Source organism: Heterodontus francisci, chromosome 6, assembly GCF_036365525.1.
Source record: "Heterodontus francisci isolate sHetFra1 chromosome 6, sHetFra1.hap1, whole genome shotgun sequence".
In the NCBI taxonomy this organism is placed as follows: Eukaryota; Metazoa; Chordata; class Chondrichthyes; order Heterodontiformes; family Heterodontidae; genus Heterodontus; species Heterodontus francisci.
In genome coordinates this window covers 4,232,896-4,251,771 of record NC_090376.1, presented here as the reverse complement: position 1 = coordinate 4,251,771, position 18,876 = coordinate 4,232,896, and the positions used below count along the sequence as shown (strand labels likewise).

The 18,876-nt window shown below is 48.9% G+C and overlaps 1 protein-coding gene across 2 annotated transcripts in view; it reads left to right on the top strand.

Annotated features, from left to right (window-relative positions):
* The window catches only part of stim1b (stromal interaction molecule 1b), a 244,786-nt gene that overhangs the window by 206,739 nt on the left and 19,171 nt on the right, over positions 1–18,876 (top strand). For both annotated transcript variants that reach the window (XM_068032988.1, XM_068032987.1), the window contains one exon: positions 9,960–10,029. In XM_068032988.1, the coding sequence (XP_067889089.1) occupies positions 9,960–10,029 (70 nt within the window). The remainder of the gene's footprint in view (positions 1–9,959; positions 10,030–18,876) is intronic.

Here is an 18,876-nt window from a genome sequence, read left to right as displayed (position 1 = left end):
AGCACTGTCAGCTGCACTCAGAAGTCCCAATTAGACAGCAGCCAACCCAGTGCTGCACCTGTCCTGAGAGTGTTTGATGGGACAGTGTAGAGGGAGCTTTACTCTGTATCTAACCCCATTTTTTTTTTAACTTTGCAAAACATAGCTTTATTTGTCGTGTAGATACACCGACAGTTTATGCAGTGCTGGAGGAAGCCATTGCGGCGTGTCTGGGCTTCGGGGTGGTCCCTTCACGGAATCCATTCCTGAATCTGCGATACACCACCTTCAAGTGCCTCATGCGGCCTGTACCAGTTGTGTTTCTCCTTTTGGCTTTAGTACTCCAGTTGTACTTCCTCTTTCTCTTGGCAGGGTAGGCACATTTACCACAGGTCAATTTCTGCAGGTGAAATGCTTTGGCCCCACACCGCCGGCAAAGCGCCATGCTGTACCTGCCCTGGGAGTGTTTGATGGGGACATTGTTGAGCAGGGTTGTCCAACATATGGCCCATAGGCCAGGATCTGGCCGCCAAAGGGTTCCATTCAGCCTGAGGATGTATTTCAGAAATGAGAAAGTTTCCATTATCTTCTTTCAGACCGGCTTTTTAAAACATTGTGCTCAATTTCACATCAGAACAGCGGTTTCTGAACTTCGGACAAATTCGGCGTTTCCCGGCGGGTTCTGACAGTTTTTAAAAGCCCACTGGAATACCCCTGCAACTGTCAGAGGGAGCGAGAAGGTGGGGGTGGGGCGTCTTGCCTGTGCCTGAACTATCTGCTCTTGAAAGTAGCACATTGTTTAGCTACTGTTTTTCTTGCCAACCTTTGACTCCAATTTATTTGTAGCAGATCCATTCTTATCTCTTTGAAGTTGGATTGCCAGTTATTTGCTCTTAGTCTGGATTGTTCTTTGTCCTTTTCCATAGTCAGCCTTACGATACAATGATCACTGTCCCCTGAATGTTCTCCTACTGACACTTGATCAACTTGGCTCACCTCATTCCCAAGAACCAGGTCTAGCAGTGCCTCCTTTCTCATTGGAGTAGGAACATACTGCTGTAGAAGATTTTCCTGAACACACTCTAGGAATCTTGCCCCTCACTGCCTTTTACACTACTATTATCCCAGTCTATGTTTGGATAATTAAAGTCCCCCATTATGGGGGGGGGGGAGAACAGAGAGGGGGGGGGAGCAGAGAGAGGGTGGGGGGACAGAGCGAGAGAGGGGGAGACGGAGAACAGAGCGAGAGAGGGGGAGACGGAGAACAGAGCGAGAGAGGGGGAGACGGAGAACAGAGCGAGAGAGGGGGAGACGGAGAACAGAGCGAGAGACGGGGGGAGAACAGAGCGAGAGACGGGGGGAGAACAGAGAGGGGACAGAGAGAGAAAGGGGGGGACACAGAGTGAGGACCAACACAAAGGGGGGTAGACAGAGAGGGGGGAACAGAGGGAGCGAAGGAGAGTGATCAAAATCACTCCTGGCAGATGGGCATCTATCTGGAACGCACTGTATCGCTACAATAAGTGTGCAAGCAAGCATTGACTACTTGTGCAAGCAAAAAAATGCCAGGTATCTCACTAAATCAGTGACCAACATAGTGATAAGAAAGTAAGTCAATAAATTAATCTTCTCATTTAAAGCTTCTTCACGAAAAAAGATTAATTTTTCATGCCTTTATCTTTCTGAAATTGCCTCACCAACCCCCTGTGTAAGAAAAAAATTGTAATATGGCCCCCCCCCACACGAAAAGATTGGTCAACCCTGGTGTAGAGGGAGCTTTACTCTGTATCTAACCCCGTGCTGTACCTGTCCTGGGAGTGTTTGATGGGGACAGTGTAGAGGGAGCTTTACTCTGTATCTAACCCCGTGCTGTACCTGTCCTGGGAGTGTTTGATGGACAGTGTAGAGGGAGCTTTACTCTGTATCTAACCCCGTGCTGTACCTGTCCTGGGAGTGTTTGATGGACAGTGTAGAGGGAGCTTTACTCTGTATCTAACCCCGTGCTGTACCTGTCCTGGGAGTGTTTGATGGACAGTGTAGAGGGAGCTTTACTCTGTATCTAACCCCGTGCTGTACCTGTCCTGGGAGTGTTTGATGGGGACAGTGTAGAGGGAGCTTTACTAGTATCTAACCCTGTTTTTTTTTGCCAATGGAATTTAACCAGATCCGTGAGCTAAGTTTTTTATGGCTCACTGTGACAGATGCATGGGCTTTGCCAGACTACAAGGGCGGCACAGTGGCGCAGTGGTTAGCACCGCAGCCTCACAGCTCCAGGGACCCGGGTTCATTTCTCAGTACTGTCTGTGCGGAGTTTGCAAGTTCTCCCTGTGTCTGCGTGGGTTTCCTCCGGGTGCTCCGGTTTCCTCCCACCGCCAAAGACTTGCAGGTGATAGGTAAATTGGCTGTTATAAATTGCCCCTAGTGTAGGTGGGTGGTAGGGCATATGGGATTACTGTAGGGTTAGTATAAATGGGTGGTTGTTGGTCGGCACAGACTCGGTGGGCCGAAGGGCCTGTTTCAGTGCTGTATCTCTAAATAAAAACAATTACATTGTTCACAGTACAATTCACAGTCCTGAACCTTCCCTTCCTCCTGGCTGCTTATGATCCATCCTTTGCTCTACAGCTTGGAGTAAAAGCTCTGAATACTGCTCGAGCAGGGCCAGGGTCTTCTCGTCTTCAAAGCCATTGCCCTTCGCTGTGGGATTACTGCCTGGATAAGACGGTGCGGCCATTCGGCCCAGTCCTTGGGGAGATAGCTCAGGGCCTGCTTCAGGGTGCTGGAGACAATCCAATTCTTTCCTCACAGAGGAAAATGTTTCTGAAAGAACGGCAGTTATCTGACAGCTCTCGTCCGAGGAGTCCTTGTTATCGGCTGCCTGTAGATAGAGAGGGATGGAAACTATTGGTTACAAGGGACCTCAGTGAGCAGTAAGCACGTGTCCTGGACTGTACCATTCTCTGAGCAGTGAGCACCACCCAGGACTGCACCTGTCATGGACTGTATTTAACCCCGTGCTGTACCTGTCCTGAGAGTGTTTGACATTGCTGTTTTTGGGATCTTGCTGTAAGCAAATTGGCTGTGATGTTTCCTTCATTACAACAGTGGTGACACTTCAAAAGTATTTCATTGGTTGTAAATTGCTGAGGGACATCCCGAAAGGCACTACATGAAAAAGCAAGTTCTTTCTTTGTCAGGTGTCACAGGTGGCTCGGTTAGGGTGTTTAGCAGTGAGAAAAGTGCAGGTGTTTTTGTGACTGACAGTGGAAAAAATGTTCACCATCTCAGTGTCTTGTTAGACTTAAGCTCAGTCGCTACCTCCAGTCTGTTTAGGGCATTGTTCCTCCACGTGACTCTGATTCCTCCCCCACACTCCTGCGTGTGTGATGTGATATTGTAGCTTCCACAGCCAGCTCAAGTTGCTGCAGTGCCAGAGACAGACTAACCTCCGCATCACGGACACGCTAAACCCCCTTTCAGGGTAAACCAGTTCCCCCCAGACACTGCCCAGCCTGCGCCTCTGAGGTGATCGCAATAGACCCTGCAGACTGATGATACTCAAATCATTGTTCTGAGGATGGGGGAAGGGGTGATATTGTCGAGGGCAGTGTTTAATCCCCTGCACTGTTGAAGTGTTTTTATAAAGGTAAGTCTCTCTGTATTGAGAGGATGAGGGAACCGAATAACCCCGTTATCATTCATTTCCCCGCTAATGCTCTGGATGGATGGCTGCCCCCACTTTCGGTCCACCTCATTCTCTCACCTCCCTCTCCCCCCACCTCCCACCCTCTCCCTCCCTCACCCTCCCCCAACCCCCTCCCTCCCCCTCCCCCAACCCCCTCCCTCAGCCTCCCCAAACCCCCTCCCTCAGCCTCCACCAATCCCCTCCCTCAGCCTCCCCAAACCCCCTCCCTCAGCCTCCCTCTATCCCCCCTCCCTCTATCCCCCCTCCCTCTATCCCCCCTCCCTCTCTTCCCCCTCCCTCTCTTCCCCCTCCCTCAGCCTCCCTCCCTCTCTTCCCCCTCCCTCAGCCTCCCTCCCTCTCTTCCCCCTCCCTCAGCCTCCCTCCCTCTCTTCCCCCTCCCTCCCTCTCTTCCCCCTCCCTCCCTCTCTTCCCCCTCCCTCCCTCTCTTCCCCCTCCCTCCCTCTCTTCCCCCTCCCTCCCTCTCTTCCCCCTCCCTCCCTCTCTTCCCCCTCCCTCCCTCTCTTCCCCCTCCCTCTCTTCCCCCTCCCTCTCTTCCCCTCCCTCTCTTCCCCCTCCCTCTCTTCCCCCTCCCTCTCTTCCCCCTCCCTCTCTTCCCCTCCCTCCCTCTCTTCCCCCTCCCTCCCTCTCTTCCCCCTCCCTCAGCCTCCCTCCCTCTCTTCCCCTCTTCCCCTCTTCCCCCTCCCTCAGCCTCCCTCCCTCCCCTCCCTCCTCCCTCAGCCTCCCTCCCCCCTCTCTCAGCCTCCCTCCCTCTCTTCCCCCTCCCTCAGCCTCCCTCCCTCTCTTCCCCCTCCCTCAGCCTCCCTCCCTCTCTTCCCACTCCCTCAGCCTCCCTCCCTCTCTTCCCCCTCCCTCAGCCTCCCTCCCTCTCTTCCCCCTCCCTCAGCCGCCCTCCCTCTCTTCCCCCTCTCTCAGCCTCCCTCCCTCTCTTCCCCCTCTCTCAGCCTCCCTCCCTCCCTTCCCCCTCCCTCCCCCCTCCCTCCCCCCTCCCTTCCCCCTCCCTCCCTTCCCCCTCCCTCCCTCCCTTCCCCCTCCCTCCCTCCCTTCCCCCTCCCTTCCCCCTCCCTTCCCCTTCCCCCTCCCTTCCCCTTCCCTTCCCCTTCCCTTTCCCTTCCCCTTCCCTTCCCCTTCCCTTCCCCTTCCCTTCCCCCTCCCTTCCCCCTCCCTTCCCCCTCCCTTCCCCCTCCCTTCCCCCTCCCTTCCCCCTCCCTTCCCTCTCCCTCCCCCTCCCTCCCTTCCCCCTCCCTCTCTCCCTCCCTTCCCCCTCCCTCTCTCCCTCCCTCCCTCTCCCTCCCTCCCTCTCCTCTCTTTTCCCTCCCTCCCTCTCCTCTCTCTCCCCTCCCTCTCCTCTCTCTCCCCTCCCTCTCCTCTCTTTCCCCTCCCTCTCCTCTCTTTCCCCTCCCTCTCCTCTCTTTCCCCTCCCTCTCCTCTCTTTCCCCTCCCTCTCCTCTCTTTCCCCTCCCTCTCCTCTCTTTCCCCTCCCTCTCCTCTCTTTCCCCTCCCTCTCCTCTCTTTCCCCTCCCTCTCCTCTCTTTCCCCTCCCTCTCCTCTCTTTCCCCTCCCTCTCCTCTCTTTCCCCTCCCTCTCCTCTCTTTCCCCTCCCTCTCCTCTCTTTCCCCTCCCTCTCCTCTCTTTCCCCTCCCTCTCCTCTCTTTCCCCTCCCTCTCCTCTCTTTCCCCTCCCTCTCCTCTCTTTCCCCTCCCTCTCCTCTCTTCCCCCTCCCCCTCCCACTCCTCCGCCTCTTCCCCCTCCTCCCTCTCCCTCTCCCTCTCCCCCTCCTCCCCCTCCCTCTCCCCCTCTCTCATTACCTTCCTACCCTGCCCAGTTTTCCTTCCCTACCATTTCACAACACCCCCCCCCCCCACTTCCTCTTTTCCCACCCTTCTTGGGGCCTCTTCTTCCCAACCCCACTCATATCCCACCTCGCAGCCCTGGCTCCACAAAAGAACAAAGAAAATTACAGCACAGGAACAGGCCCTTCAGCTCTCCAAGCCTGCGCCGATCCAGATCCTCTATCTAAACATGTCGCCTATTTTCTAAGGGTCTGTATCTCCTTGCTTCCTGCCCATTCATCTATCTGTCTAGATACATCTTAAAAGACGCTATCGTGCCTGCGTCTACCACCTCCGCTGGCAACGCGTTCCAGGCACCCACCGCCCTCTGCGTCAAGAACTTTCCACGCATATCCCCCCTAAACTTTTCCCCTCTTACTTTGAACTCGTGACCCCTAGTAATTGAATCCCCCACTCTGAGAAAAAGCTTCTTGCTATCCACCCTGTCTATACCTCTCATGATTTTGTACACCTCAATCAGGTCTCCCCTCAACCTCCGTCTTTCTAATGAAAATAATCCTAATCTACTCAACCTCTCTTCATAGCTAGCGCCCTCCATACCAGGCAACATCCTGGTGAACGTCCTCTGCACCCTCTCCAAAGCATCTACATCCTTTTGGTAATGTGGCGACCAGAACTGCACGCAGTATTCCAAATGTGGCCGAACCAAAGTCTTATACAACTGTAACATGACCTGCCAACCCTTGTACTCAATACCCCATCCGATGAAGGAAAGCATGCCGTATGCCTTCTTGACCACTCTATTGACCTGCGTTGCCACCTTCAGGGAACAATGGACCTGAACACCCAAATCTCTCTGGACATCAATTTTCCCCAGGACTTTTCCATTTATTGTATAGTTCACTCTTGAATTTGATCTTCCAAAATGCATCACCTCGCATTTGCCCTGATTGAACTCCATCTGCCATTTCTCTGCCCAACTCTCCAATCTGTCTATATTCTGCTGTATTCTCTGACAGTCCCCTTCACTATCTGCTACTCCACCAATCTTAGTGTCGTCTGCAAACTTGCTAATCAGACCACCTATACTTTCCTCCAAATCATTTATGTATATCACAAACAACAGTGGTCCCAGCACGGATCCCTGTGGAACACCACTGGTCACACGTCTCCATTTTGAGAAACTCCCTTCCACTGCTACTCTCTGTCTCCTGTTGCCCAGCCAGTTCTTTATCCATCTAGTTAGTACACCCTGGACCCCATGCGACTTCACTTTCTCCAGCAGCCTACCATGGGGAACCTTATCAAACGCCTTACTGAAGTCCATGTATATGACATCTACGGCCCTTCCCTCATCAATCAACTTTGTCACTTCCTCAAAGAATTCTATTAAGTTGGTAAGACATGACCTTCCCTGCACAAAACCATGTTGCCTATCACTGATAAGCCCATTTTCTTCCAAATTTGGAATAGATCCTATCCCTCAGTAGCTTCTCCAGCAGCTTCCCTATCACTGACGTCAGGCTCACCGGTCTATAATTACCTGGATTTTCCCTGCTACCCTTCTTAAACAAGGGGACAACATTAGCAATTCTCCAGTCCTCCGGGACCTCACCCGTGTTTAAGGATGCTGCAAAGATATCTGTTAAGGCCCCAGCTATTTCCTCTCTCGCTTCCCTCAGTAACCTGGATAGATCCCATCCGGACCTGGGGACTTGTCCACCTTAATGCCTTTTAGAATACCCAACACTTCCTCCCTCCTTATGCCGACTTGACCTAGAGTAATCAAACATCTGTCCCTAACCTCAACATCCGTCATGTCCCTCTCCTCGGTGAATACCGATGCAAAGTACTCGTTTAGAATCTCACCCATTTTCTCTGACTCCATGCATAACTTTCCTCCTTTGTCCTTGAGTGGGCCAATCCTTTCTCTAGTTACCCTCTTGCTCCTTATATATGAATAAAAGGCTTTGGGATTTTCCTTAACCCTGTTTGCTAAAGATATTTCATGACCCCTTTTAGCCCTCTTAATTCCTCGTTTCAGATTGGTCCTACATTCCCGATATTCTTTCAAAGCTTCGTCTTTCTTCAGCCTCCTGGACCTTATGTATGCTTCCTTTTTCCTCTTAGCTAGTCTCACAATTTCACCTGTCATCCATGGTTCCCTAATCTTGCCATTTCTATCCCTCATTTTCACAGGAACATGTCTCTCCTGCACGCTAATCAACCTCTCTTTAAAAGCCTCCCACATATCAAATGTGGATTTACCTTCAAACAGCTGCTCCCAATCTACATTCCCCAGCTCCTGCCGAATTTTAGTATAGTTGGCCTTCCCCCAATTTAGCACTCTTCTTTTAGGACCACTCTCGTCTTTGTCCATGAGTATTCTAAAACCTACGGAATTGTGATCACTATTCCCAAAGTAGTCCCCTACTGAAACTTCAACCACCTGGCCGGGCTCATTCCCCAACACCAGGTCCAGTATGGCCCCTTCCCGAGTTGGACTATTTACATACTGCTCTAGAAAACCCTCCTGGATGCTCCTTACAAATTCTGCTCCATCTAGACCTCTAACACTAAGTGAATCCCAGTCAATGTTGGGAAAATTAAAATCTCCTATCACCACCACCCTACATCTTTCCATAATCTGTTTACATATTTGTACCTCTATCTCAAGGTCGCTGTTGGGAGGCCTGTAGTACAGCCCTAACATTGTTACCGCACCCTGCCTATTTCTGAGTTCTGCCCATATTGCCTCACAGCTCGAGTCCTCCATAGTGCCATCCTTCAGCACAGCTGTGATATCCTCTTTGACCAGTAATGCAACTCCTCCACCCCTTTTACCTCCCTCTCTATCCCGCCTGAAGCATCGATATCCTGGGATATTTAGTTGCCAATCATGCCCTTCCCTCAACCAAGTCTCAGTAATAGCAATAACATCATACTCCCAGGTACTAATCCAAGCCCTAAGTTCATCTGCCTTACCTACTACACTTCTTGCATTAAAACAAATGCACCTCAGACCACCAGTCCCTTTGCGTTCATCATCTGCTCCCTGCCTACTCTTTCCCTTAGTCACGCTGACTTCATTATCTAGTTCCTTACAGGCTTTAGTTACTACCTCATTACTGTCCACTGACCTCCTTATTTGGTTCCCATCCCCCTGCCACGTTAGTTTAAACCCTCCCCAACAGCGTTAGCAAAAGCACCCACACTCCCGACCCCCACCCCATGCACCCCCACGCCCACCCAGCTCTCCCCCTCCCCCAACTTTCCCCCTCTTCCCCCCCCCCAACTTTCCCCCTCTTCCCCCCCCCCCGTCTTTCACCCTCTTCCCCCCCCCCCCGTCTTTCACCCTCTTCCCCCCCACCCCGTCTTTCACCCTCTTTCCCCCCCCGTCTTTCACCCTCTTCCCCCCCCCCCGTCTTTCACCCTCTTTCCCCCACCCCGTCTTTCACCCTCTTTCCCCCCCCCCGTCTTTCACCCCTCTTACCCCCCTCTTCCCTGTGTTCCTCCTCTTCCCTCCCCCTCTTTTTCTCTCTTTCCTGCCCCTGAACACTGACTCATTCTCACCCACCCCTCTATCTTTCTTTCCTCCCTCCTAACTCTTCACCATTTCTCTTCCCTTCTCTATCCTCACTTTTTCCATTTTCTCTCCCGCCCTCACTTCAAGCCACAAGCACAGTTGAGGAATCAGACCCTGAAGTGAGGTTGAAGGTGTCCCTCTTGCCTAGCTCAGAGTAAGCTGATCTAACGTTCCTGTTTTTTGCTAACCACTGTTGCTCCACGCCTTGGTCAGTCTTGTAGAAGCTTTTGCACAATAAACCACTTCTAATTATACTTTAGCTCTGCTCCAGTCATTGTTTGCTCACTATATTTGGGAGGTGGCAGGAGGGAGGTGCAAGAAAACTGAATGGGCTCCTGATTAAGTGACGCCTTCTCTGACAGTCCTGCCTGTGGTTCTGAGTGATACGGGGTATTGCTTTGCTTTCTCTGTGATCCCAAGAGCAGGGGTGGAGATGGCTGAGGAAGTCAGCCCAGCTTCCCTTGGCATTGCCGACAGGCATGCTGCCTGACTGTGCACAAGCTGTGCCTATCTTGGGCAGCACCTTCTGATGTTTCTGCACCTTCCCAGCAGTGCAGCATCAGTTACCTAAAGCAACTGCCGCCTGGCTTAAGCTGCTACTGACCCGTGGCACAGCTGGCGTGCTGCACTACTCACTGTGAAGTGCCTGTCCTGCATAAGGTAGCACTGATGCAGTTGGACTGGATATACTGGGAACAGATGGGTGGCACTGGGGACTGGCAGGATGGGACTGACACTGGGGACAGATGAATGGGGAGGCACTGGGGACAGGCAGTGGACCCTGGGGACTGGTGAGGCTAACACTTGGGACAGATGGACATGGGGCACTGGGGACCGCCTCCAGTAAAGGGGTGTTTTTTTCCTGAGTTCTAACTGTCTTTGTTCTCTTCTCTTGCAGCTTCCCTCAGCGTGCACTCAGCTGTTCGTCAGCGTCAGGTTGACTCCCAGCACGCTGCTGGCTCACAGAGGTTGGTAGAAGGTTTTATTCCTGGACAGAGTGAATCTCTTCAGTGGAGCAACAGGGCATCTCTCCGCCGTATGCAAAACCTTTCCTATGTGTGTCCCTGTTCTGATGTGTTTGGACCTACCTTATCCTCCTCCTGCACTCACTCTCACTGCTTCTATCACCCCTCCCACTATCCTACGCTGGAAACCATTCCTGACCTTCCCCCTCCTGATGTTCTTGACGTCACCACTGGGATCCGTATGCGAACTAGAAGTCATGGGTACTGCTCTTTTCCTTTTGTTCCTGCTTGACTGACTGGCTTGCTTTGACTTTCAGCTCCTGTCTAAGATTTCTGATTGTGTGTGTGTGTTGTGTGTGTTGTGTGTGTGTATACGCGCGCTGGTCGCGGGATTGTCTGGCTCATGTACATCATCAACTGCATGAAGGTGCAAAACGGATGTGTGCGATCATGGCCAGCCCTGTATATGCCTGCATGGTGCATTGCGAGCAATCTTGTGTGTTTGTGTCTTAACCCAGGTTTGTGCTTGGGGTAGTGTGCGCAGATCTGCGTTTATACGTGCATGTGCCAAACTCCCATTTGTACAGAATGCAGCACTTCGGGTATCTGCATGTATGAATATTTGTATGTGTGTCTGTCCGTGAGTCTATGAGTCTGTGTGTGTAGTGATCATAATTCAGTTAGATTTGGTGTAGTTATGAAAAGGATGAAGATAGACCAAGAATAAAAGTTTTAAATTGGGGAAAGGCCAGTCTTACTAAACTGAGATGTGATTCGGCAAAAGTGGACTGGACACAGCTACTTGAAGGTAAATCAGTGTTGGAGCAGTGGGAGGCATTCAAAGAGGAGGTATTGAGGGTTCAGAGCAAGTATGTTCCCACAAAGATGTGGGGCTAACAAATCTAGACCCCTAAATGTCAAAAAACATTGATTAGGGTAAGGCAAAAACGAAAGCTTCTGTCAGGTATCAAGAGCTCAATATTGCAGAAAGTCTAGAGCGGTATAGAAAGTGCAAGGGTGAAATTTTTTATAAACTTAGTCAAGCAAAGACAGGGCGTTAAAAAATGCTGGCAAGTAAAATCAAGGAAAACCCAAAGATGTTTTATAAATACATAAAGAGTAAGAGGATAACTAAAGAAATTGGAGGGTCTATTAGGGGCCATAAGGGCAACCTGTGTGGAGAAGGAGGATGTGGGTATGGTTCTTAATGAATACTTTGCATCTGTGTTCACATAAGAAAGGGATGATGTAGACATTATAATTAAGGAGGAGGCATGTGAAATATTGGATGGGATAAACATAGTGAGAGAAGAAATATTAAAGGGTTTAGCATCTTTGAAATTGGTTAAATCTCCAGGCCCTGATTAAATATGTCCCAGGCTGTTAATAGAAGCAAGGAAGGAAATGGCAGGGTCTCGGACCATTATTTTTTGATCCTTTCTGACTACAGGTCTGGTACCAGAGGACTGCTAATGTTGTACCGTTGTTTAAAAAGAGAGGAGTGGATAGGCTGAGTAATTACAGGCGAGTCAGCCTGGTGGATAAATCTTCTGAAAAAATTCTGAGGGGTGGTTCATCATGATTTAGAAATACACAAATCAAAGGTGGTTAGCACAGATTTGTCACGGGAAGGTCATGTCTGACTAACATGAGGTAACAAAGAGGGTCGATGAGGGTAGTGCATTTGATGTAGTCTATATGGATTTTAGCAAGGCTTTTATACGGTCTTACATGGCAGACTGATGACAAAAATTAAAGCTCATGGGATCCAAGTCAAAGTGAAAAGATGGAGCCAAAATTGGCTCAGAGACAGGAAGCAAAGGGTAATGGTCGATGGGTGTTTTTGTGACAGGAAGGCTGTTTCCAGTGGAGTTCTGCAGGAACCCTAGCATTTCGGGGTATATATCAGTAATTTGGACTAAGAAGCTTGCAGACGGTTCAAAAATTGGCCATGTGGTTGATAATTAAGAAGAAAGCTATGGACTGCAGGAAGGTATCAATGGACTAATCAGGTGGACGGAACAGTGGGAAATGGAGTTCAGTCCAGAGATGTATGAGGTAATGGATTTGGGGAGGACAAGCAATGCAAGAGAATATACAATTAATGGTAGGAGACTGAGAAGTGTAGAGGAACAGAGGGACCTTGGCATGTATGTCCACAGATCCTTGAATTGGGGAACTAGGGGGTACAGTTTCAGAATAAGGGGTCTCCGATTTAAGGCTGAGATGAGGAATTTCTTCTATGAGGGTCACTAATCTTTGGAATTCTCTATCCCAGAGAGCAGTGGAGGCTGGGTCATTGAATATATTCAAGGCTGAGTTAGACAGATATTTGATCTACAAGGGAGTCGAGGGTTATGGCGGGCAGTCAGGAAAGTGAAGTTGAGGCCACGATCAGATCAGCCATGATCTTGTTGAATGGTAGAGCAGGTTTGAGGGGCCAAATTGTCTACTCCTGCTGCTAATTCTTATGCTCTTATAAGGTGGTTACGAAGCGTAAGGATACTTCCTTTTATTAGCGAGGCTGAGAATATAAGAGCAGGAAGGTTATGCTAGAACTGTATAAAGCACTGTTGTGTGTTTTCTGGTTACCGTATTACAGGATAGATGTGATCACACCAGAGAGAGTACAGAGGATGTTGCCTGGACTGGAGAATTTTAACTATGAGGAAAGAGTGAATCGGCTGGGTATGTTTTCTTTGGAACAGAGGAGGCTGAGGGGAGATTTAATTGAGATGTATAAAATTAATAGGGGCCTAGAGAGAGTGAATAGGAAGGACCTATTTCCCATAATAGAGAGGTCAAAAACCAGGGGAGCGTAGAATTAAAGTAAGTGGTGGAAGGATTAGAGGGGAGTTGAGAAACCTTTTCACCCAGAGGGTGGTGGGGGGGGTCAGGAACTGACTGCCTGAAAGGGTGGAAGAAACCCTTTTGTATTTAAAAGATTCTTGGATATGCACTTGAAGTGCAGTAACTTTCAAGTCTACGAACCAAGAGCTGGAAAGTGGGACTAGGCTGACAGCTGTTTTCGGCTGAATGGCCTCTCTCTGTGCTGTAGATTTCTGAGTCTGCCTGTACCTGCCATGTGTGACCCTCTGTATGTCTGTCTGTCTGTGTCCTTCTTACCTAAGTGTGTAATCTCTTTACAGTTAGAAATCTTACTCAGGTGTGTATCTGCACTGGCTGGTTTGTGTTTTTTTGTTTCACTGTACGCCTATCCTTCAGTTTCCTCCTGTTGCTATCTTCATTGAAATTCTCGCTACCTTTTTACTCCCTACCTCTGCCTCCATTTCATGGCTGGTTCCCCTTCACTGTTCACTCCGAGTAAAGTTGTTCCTCCACTCACCCTCAGCTGAGGGAAGATTCTGCTTTCGGTTTGAAGTATCCTCCCTTGCAGGAGTCATCACTCCGGCTCCTGTTTGGAATGAGGCCAGTGTAAACGGACTAGGAGTTGCCAACCCTCCAGGATTGCCCTGGATTCTCCAGGATCACTGCCAGTAACCCAGGAGAAAAGTCAGAGGAGCATTAAAAAGGTTGTGATTTTAGCAAAATAAATAGTCGCTGAACACTTCAATATCTTATTAACCAATAAATTAAACATGGAGGAGGAAGGCTGAAGAATCATCCAATTGAGTAACGAGGAGTCTGTTTCTGATTGGTGTGGAAAGGTGGGGCACTGTGAGGATGGTCATGTCAGGTGACCAATGTCGGGAGTGTGGGAAGTCATGTGATTGGCAACCCTAAAAAAACACTTGAGATTCTGGAACCGAGTTGAATCGAGGCGTTGGTGGGTGGCAGGAGAAGCTGCTGCATCGCCCACCCTCATTCTGTGCAGCAGAGAGTCATCTGTCTGTTAGGTGGCAACCTATAATTCAGGCGTTCTGCTTTGAAGTAATGCCAAGTAGCTGTTCCTTGTGTAGGCTCAGGTAATGGTAGCATGTGGCTGGGCCATATGGAGCAGAGAGCCCCTGGTTCTTTTCCATTCTGTGCTGCGTTGGCTGAACTGAGAGTAGGGGTGCCACAATTGGCTTCAATACTTTAGGGCTAAGGAGTGGGGAGGAAATTGGCTTGGGTTCCCCCATCCGATGACTATCCATTGAGCCCTCCTGCAAATAGGGTTGACAGTTCTGACCTTCCACCCCACCCAGTTAAACAGCTTCTTTTTTTCCCCCAATGTTTTTTATAACTAATAAAATGAAATCTCTTGATGCCCTTATGATTTTTTTTCTCCTGGGAGTTGCTTGCAGCAGCATCTAAGAGATAAATCTTTAATTCCAGGAAACACCAGGGCAATCCTGGAAGGTTGGCAATCCTCGCCGGAAGATGTGCATATGTATATCAGGTGAGGAAAGGATTGTGCAGGGCTGTGGTACTCCCATGGTTGAATGTCATTGTGTAAGCTCACATGGAATCTAGCCACCTGGGGTTGGGAAAAGAGGCAGAGGAACTGGACTCTTAACCACACTCTGCCATTCAGGGAGAAATGGGTGGAATTACGAACATATGAATTAGGAGCAGGAGTAGGCCATTCGGCCCCTTGAGCCTGCTCTGCCATTTGATAAGATCATAGTTGATCTGATTGTGGTCTCAACTCTACTTTTCTGTCTGCCCCCCCCATAACCCTTGACTCCCTTGTCTATCAAGAATCTATCTAACTCAGCCTTGAATGTAGTCAATAACCCAGCCTCCACCACTCTCTGGGGAAGAGAATTCCACAGACTAACAACCCTCTGAGGGAAAAAATTTCTCCTGATCTCCATGTTAAATGAGAGACCCATTATTTTTAAACTGTGTCCCTGGTTCTGGTCTCACGCATAAGTGAAACATCCTTCCAGCATCCACTCTATCAAGTCCCCTCAGGATCTTACATGTTTCAATAAGATTATCTCTCATTCTTCGAAACTCCAATGGGTATAGGCCCAACCTGTTCAACCTTTCTTCATAAGATTGAGCAGTGGAACTCCACAGAATCACTACAGTGGAAGCAAGTGCTTTTCAGTTATAATTTTGGGGCTTTGCTTATAAGATGACGAGTCTGGAATCCCGGAGACAAATAAGATAGCAATGGAACATATAATCCTAGGGCTGAATCCATGGGGTTGGGTTAAGAGTTCTGGCATCTGCCATGTTTCCCCCTCTGTGTGAGTGCACATTTTGCTGTACATTTTACAGTTCAGCCTGACCCTGTAATTACTGAGTGATTTATCTGGTTTCCTGCTTTTTATTTGAAACGTTGAATGGGTGGATTCTCTGTTTCTCATTTTACAGTATCAGGTGGTGTGTGTGAAGCACATGCACAAATGAAGCTCCCAGTAGATGCAGCTGAATATACTATCCCTACCTTCCATACAGCCACATCCTCGCTGCTTCTCTCTCTCCAGAAGCCACTTTTTCTCAAAGTTTAAGTTCCTGATGGTGTGTTTCCGCTCACTGATCCTTTCTCCCTCACTCCTCTTCATCGCTCGCCCTCTGTCACTCACTTGGCTATTCGCTGTGTCATTTTCTCTACATCTGACTTTTTCTCTCTCTTTTGTTCCTCTCTGACACATTGTGAGTCTGGTGTTCTCTCTGACATGCGTACTCTTTCTGACTTTCTCTTTTTCTGTTCCACTCTTATTCTGTATCACTTTCCTTTTCTCTTTCACACTCTTGCTCCATGTCTCTCTCTCTCTTACATTGTCTGTCTCTCTCCATTTTGTCATCTGTTCCAGCTTCATTTTTGTATCCTAGTTGCTTGCCCTCTTTCCATAATTTCTTCGTAACGTCTTTTCCAAAGTATGTATTTATTTCCCTTTTGAACACTTCAATTTGAGCAGACGATAGCATACCGGTTGTGTTATTAGACTAGTAGTCCAGAGGCCCAGACTAATGCTCGAGGGACGAGTTCAAATCCTGTCACAGCAGCTGGTGGAATTTAAGTTCAATTAATAAATATGAAATAAAAAGCTAGTCTCAGTAATGGTGATCATGAAACTACAGGATTGTCATAAAAACCCATCTTGTTCACTAATGTCCTTCAGGAGAGGAAATCTGCCGTCCTTACCCGGTCTGGCCTACATGTGACTCCAGACCCACAGCAATGTGGTTGACTCTTAAATGCCCTCTGAAATGGCTCAACAAGCCACTCAGTTGTTTTAAACTGCTACAAAAAAATTAAATAAGAATAAAACCAGACAGACAAAAGCTGGCAACGACCTAGGCACTGTAAATGACAAAGGCACACCCTGCCTAGTTGACCCCAACATCTGGGGACTTGTGCCAAAATTGGGAGATCTGTCCCACAGACTAGTCAAGCAACAGCCTGACAGTCATACTCTCGGAATCATACCTCATAGTCAATGTCCCCAACTCCTCCATCACTATCCCTGGGTATGTCCTGTCCGACTGGCAGGACAAACCCACCAGAGATGGCATGCAATTTTATACAGTCAGGAGGGAGTGGCCCAGGGAGTGCTCAACATTGACTCCGGACCCCATGAAGTCTCATGGCATCAGGTCAAAAGTGGGCAAGGAAACCTCCTGTTGATTAGCACCTACAGCCCTCCCTCAGCTGATGAATCAGTACTTCTCCATGTTGAGCATCACTTAGAAGAAGAACTGAGGTGGGGGCTTCAATGTCTATCATCAGGAGTGGCTCGGTATCACCTCTACTAACCGACTAAGCTTTGCCAAGTCCTGAGGACATATCGGTCAGACTGGGCTTGGAGCAGGTGGTGAGAGAACCAACAAGATGGAAAAGGCGACTTGACCTCGACCTCACCAGTCTACCTGTCGCAGATGTTTCTGTCCATGACAGTATTGGTAGGAGTGACCACCGCACAGTACTTGTGGAGATCAAGTCCTGTCTTCACACAGAGGATACCCTCTGTCGTGTTGTGTTGGCACCGCCACCATGCTAAATGGGATAGATTCGGAATAGATCTAGCAGCTCAAAACTGGGAATCCATGAGGTGTTGTGGGCCATCAGCAGCAGCAGAATTGTATTCAGTCCCAATTTGTAACCTCATGGCCTGGCATATCTCTCACTCTACCATTACCATTAAGCCAGGGGATCAGCCCCCATTCAATGAGGAGTGCAAGAGAGCATGTCAGGAGCAACACCTGGCACACTTCAAAATGAGCGGCCAGCCTGGTGAAGCTACAACACAGGACTTGCATGCATGCTAAAAGTCCTGCCACATCCAGTCATGAATTGTGGTGGAAAATTAAGCAACTAACTGGAGGAGGTGGCTCCACAAATATCCCCATTGTCAATGATGGGGGAGCCCAGCACATCAGTGAAAAAGACACGGCTGAAGCATTTGCAACCATCTTCAGTTAGAAGTGTGGAGTGGATGATGCATCACAGCCTCCTCCTGTGGTCCCCAGCATCACAGGTGCCAGTCTTCAATTCGATTCACTCGCGTGGTATTAAGAAATGGCTGAAAGCACTGGATACTGCAAAGGCTATGGGTCCTGACAACATCCCAGCTGTAGTACTGAAGACTTGTGCTCCACAACTAGCCGCACCCCTAGCCAAGCTGTTCCAGTGCAGCTACAACAGTGACATCCACCTGACAATGTGGAAAATTGTCCAGGTATGTTCTGTCCACAAAAAAGCAGGACAACTCCAATCCAACCAATTACCACTCCATCAGTCTACTCTAAATCATCAGCAAAGTGATGGAAGGCGTCGTCTAGAGCACTTTCAAGACAGCAATAACCTACTCACCGATGTTCAGTTTGGGTTCTGCAAGCTCTCGACCTCGTAGAGTCAGTCAGCACAGAAACAGGCCCTTCGGTCCATTGTGTCTCTGCCGGCCATCGAGCACCTAACTATTCTAATTCCATTACAGCCTTGGTCCAAACATGGACAAAAGAGGTGAATTCCAAAGGTGAGGTGAGAGTGACTGCCCTTGGCATCAAGGCAGCATTTGACTGAGAGTGGCATCAAGGAACCCTAGCAAAGTTGAAGTCAATGGGAATCAGAGGGAAAGCTCTCCACTGGTTGGAGTCATATCTGGCGCAAAGATGGTTGTGTATTGCTGAAAATAGAGACATGTTGTTGAAATTTTTCATCTTGCACTCATCAGGACAATCCACAAGAATACTAAATCTAAGGGAAAACAACAACTTTATACTTTGAGAAGCGAGTGTTGATTGGTTGGCAAGTGAACTCTGATTGGTAGCGGCGTAGCCATGGAGAATGCACCAGTTTACGGTGACTGACCGTTAACTACTAAGCATTGTTTGAAATTTAAACCAGGCAGCTTGACTCTGATTGGTCAAGGCATTGCCCTGAAGAATGAACCAGCGAATGGCTGTCACTTATTTTGTTTAGCTGAAACAGGCACAATGTTTGTACATGTTCTTTCTGTCTGCAAAGAACAGGGCCCTGTGTATTAACATATGTAGCTTCCAGTGAGTGCTAATGCACCACACTGCGAGCCCAACTGACAATCTTAAATTGGTTGTCAGCGAAATGCTTAGCACACTGAAGATTATTTAGCAAATGTTGTCCATTCGCGGAATCACATCTAATGTTGGACACTGTGTTTTGAGTTTTTCAAGCACGGGCTTGTTGGGTATGGCCTGTACCTTGCCCATAGCGAACAGTGGAAGGGACATGTTTGATAATTTCCGTCAGTCTTTGGGACGTATGGCCTCTCTACCTAGCATCATACTGGCATTGAAATTCATATATCAACTAACATTGAGCCTGTTTCGGGGAGGTGGTGGCGTATTGGTATTGTCACTGGACTAGTAACCCAGAGACCTAGGGTCTGGGGACATGGGTTCGAATCCCACCACGGCAAAAGGTGGATTTTGAATTCAATTAATAAATCTAGAATTAAAAGCGAGTCTAATGAT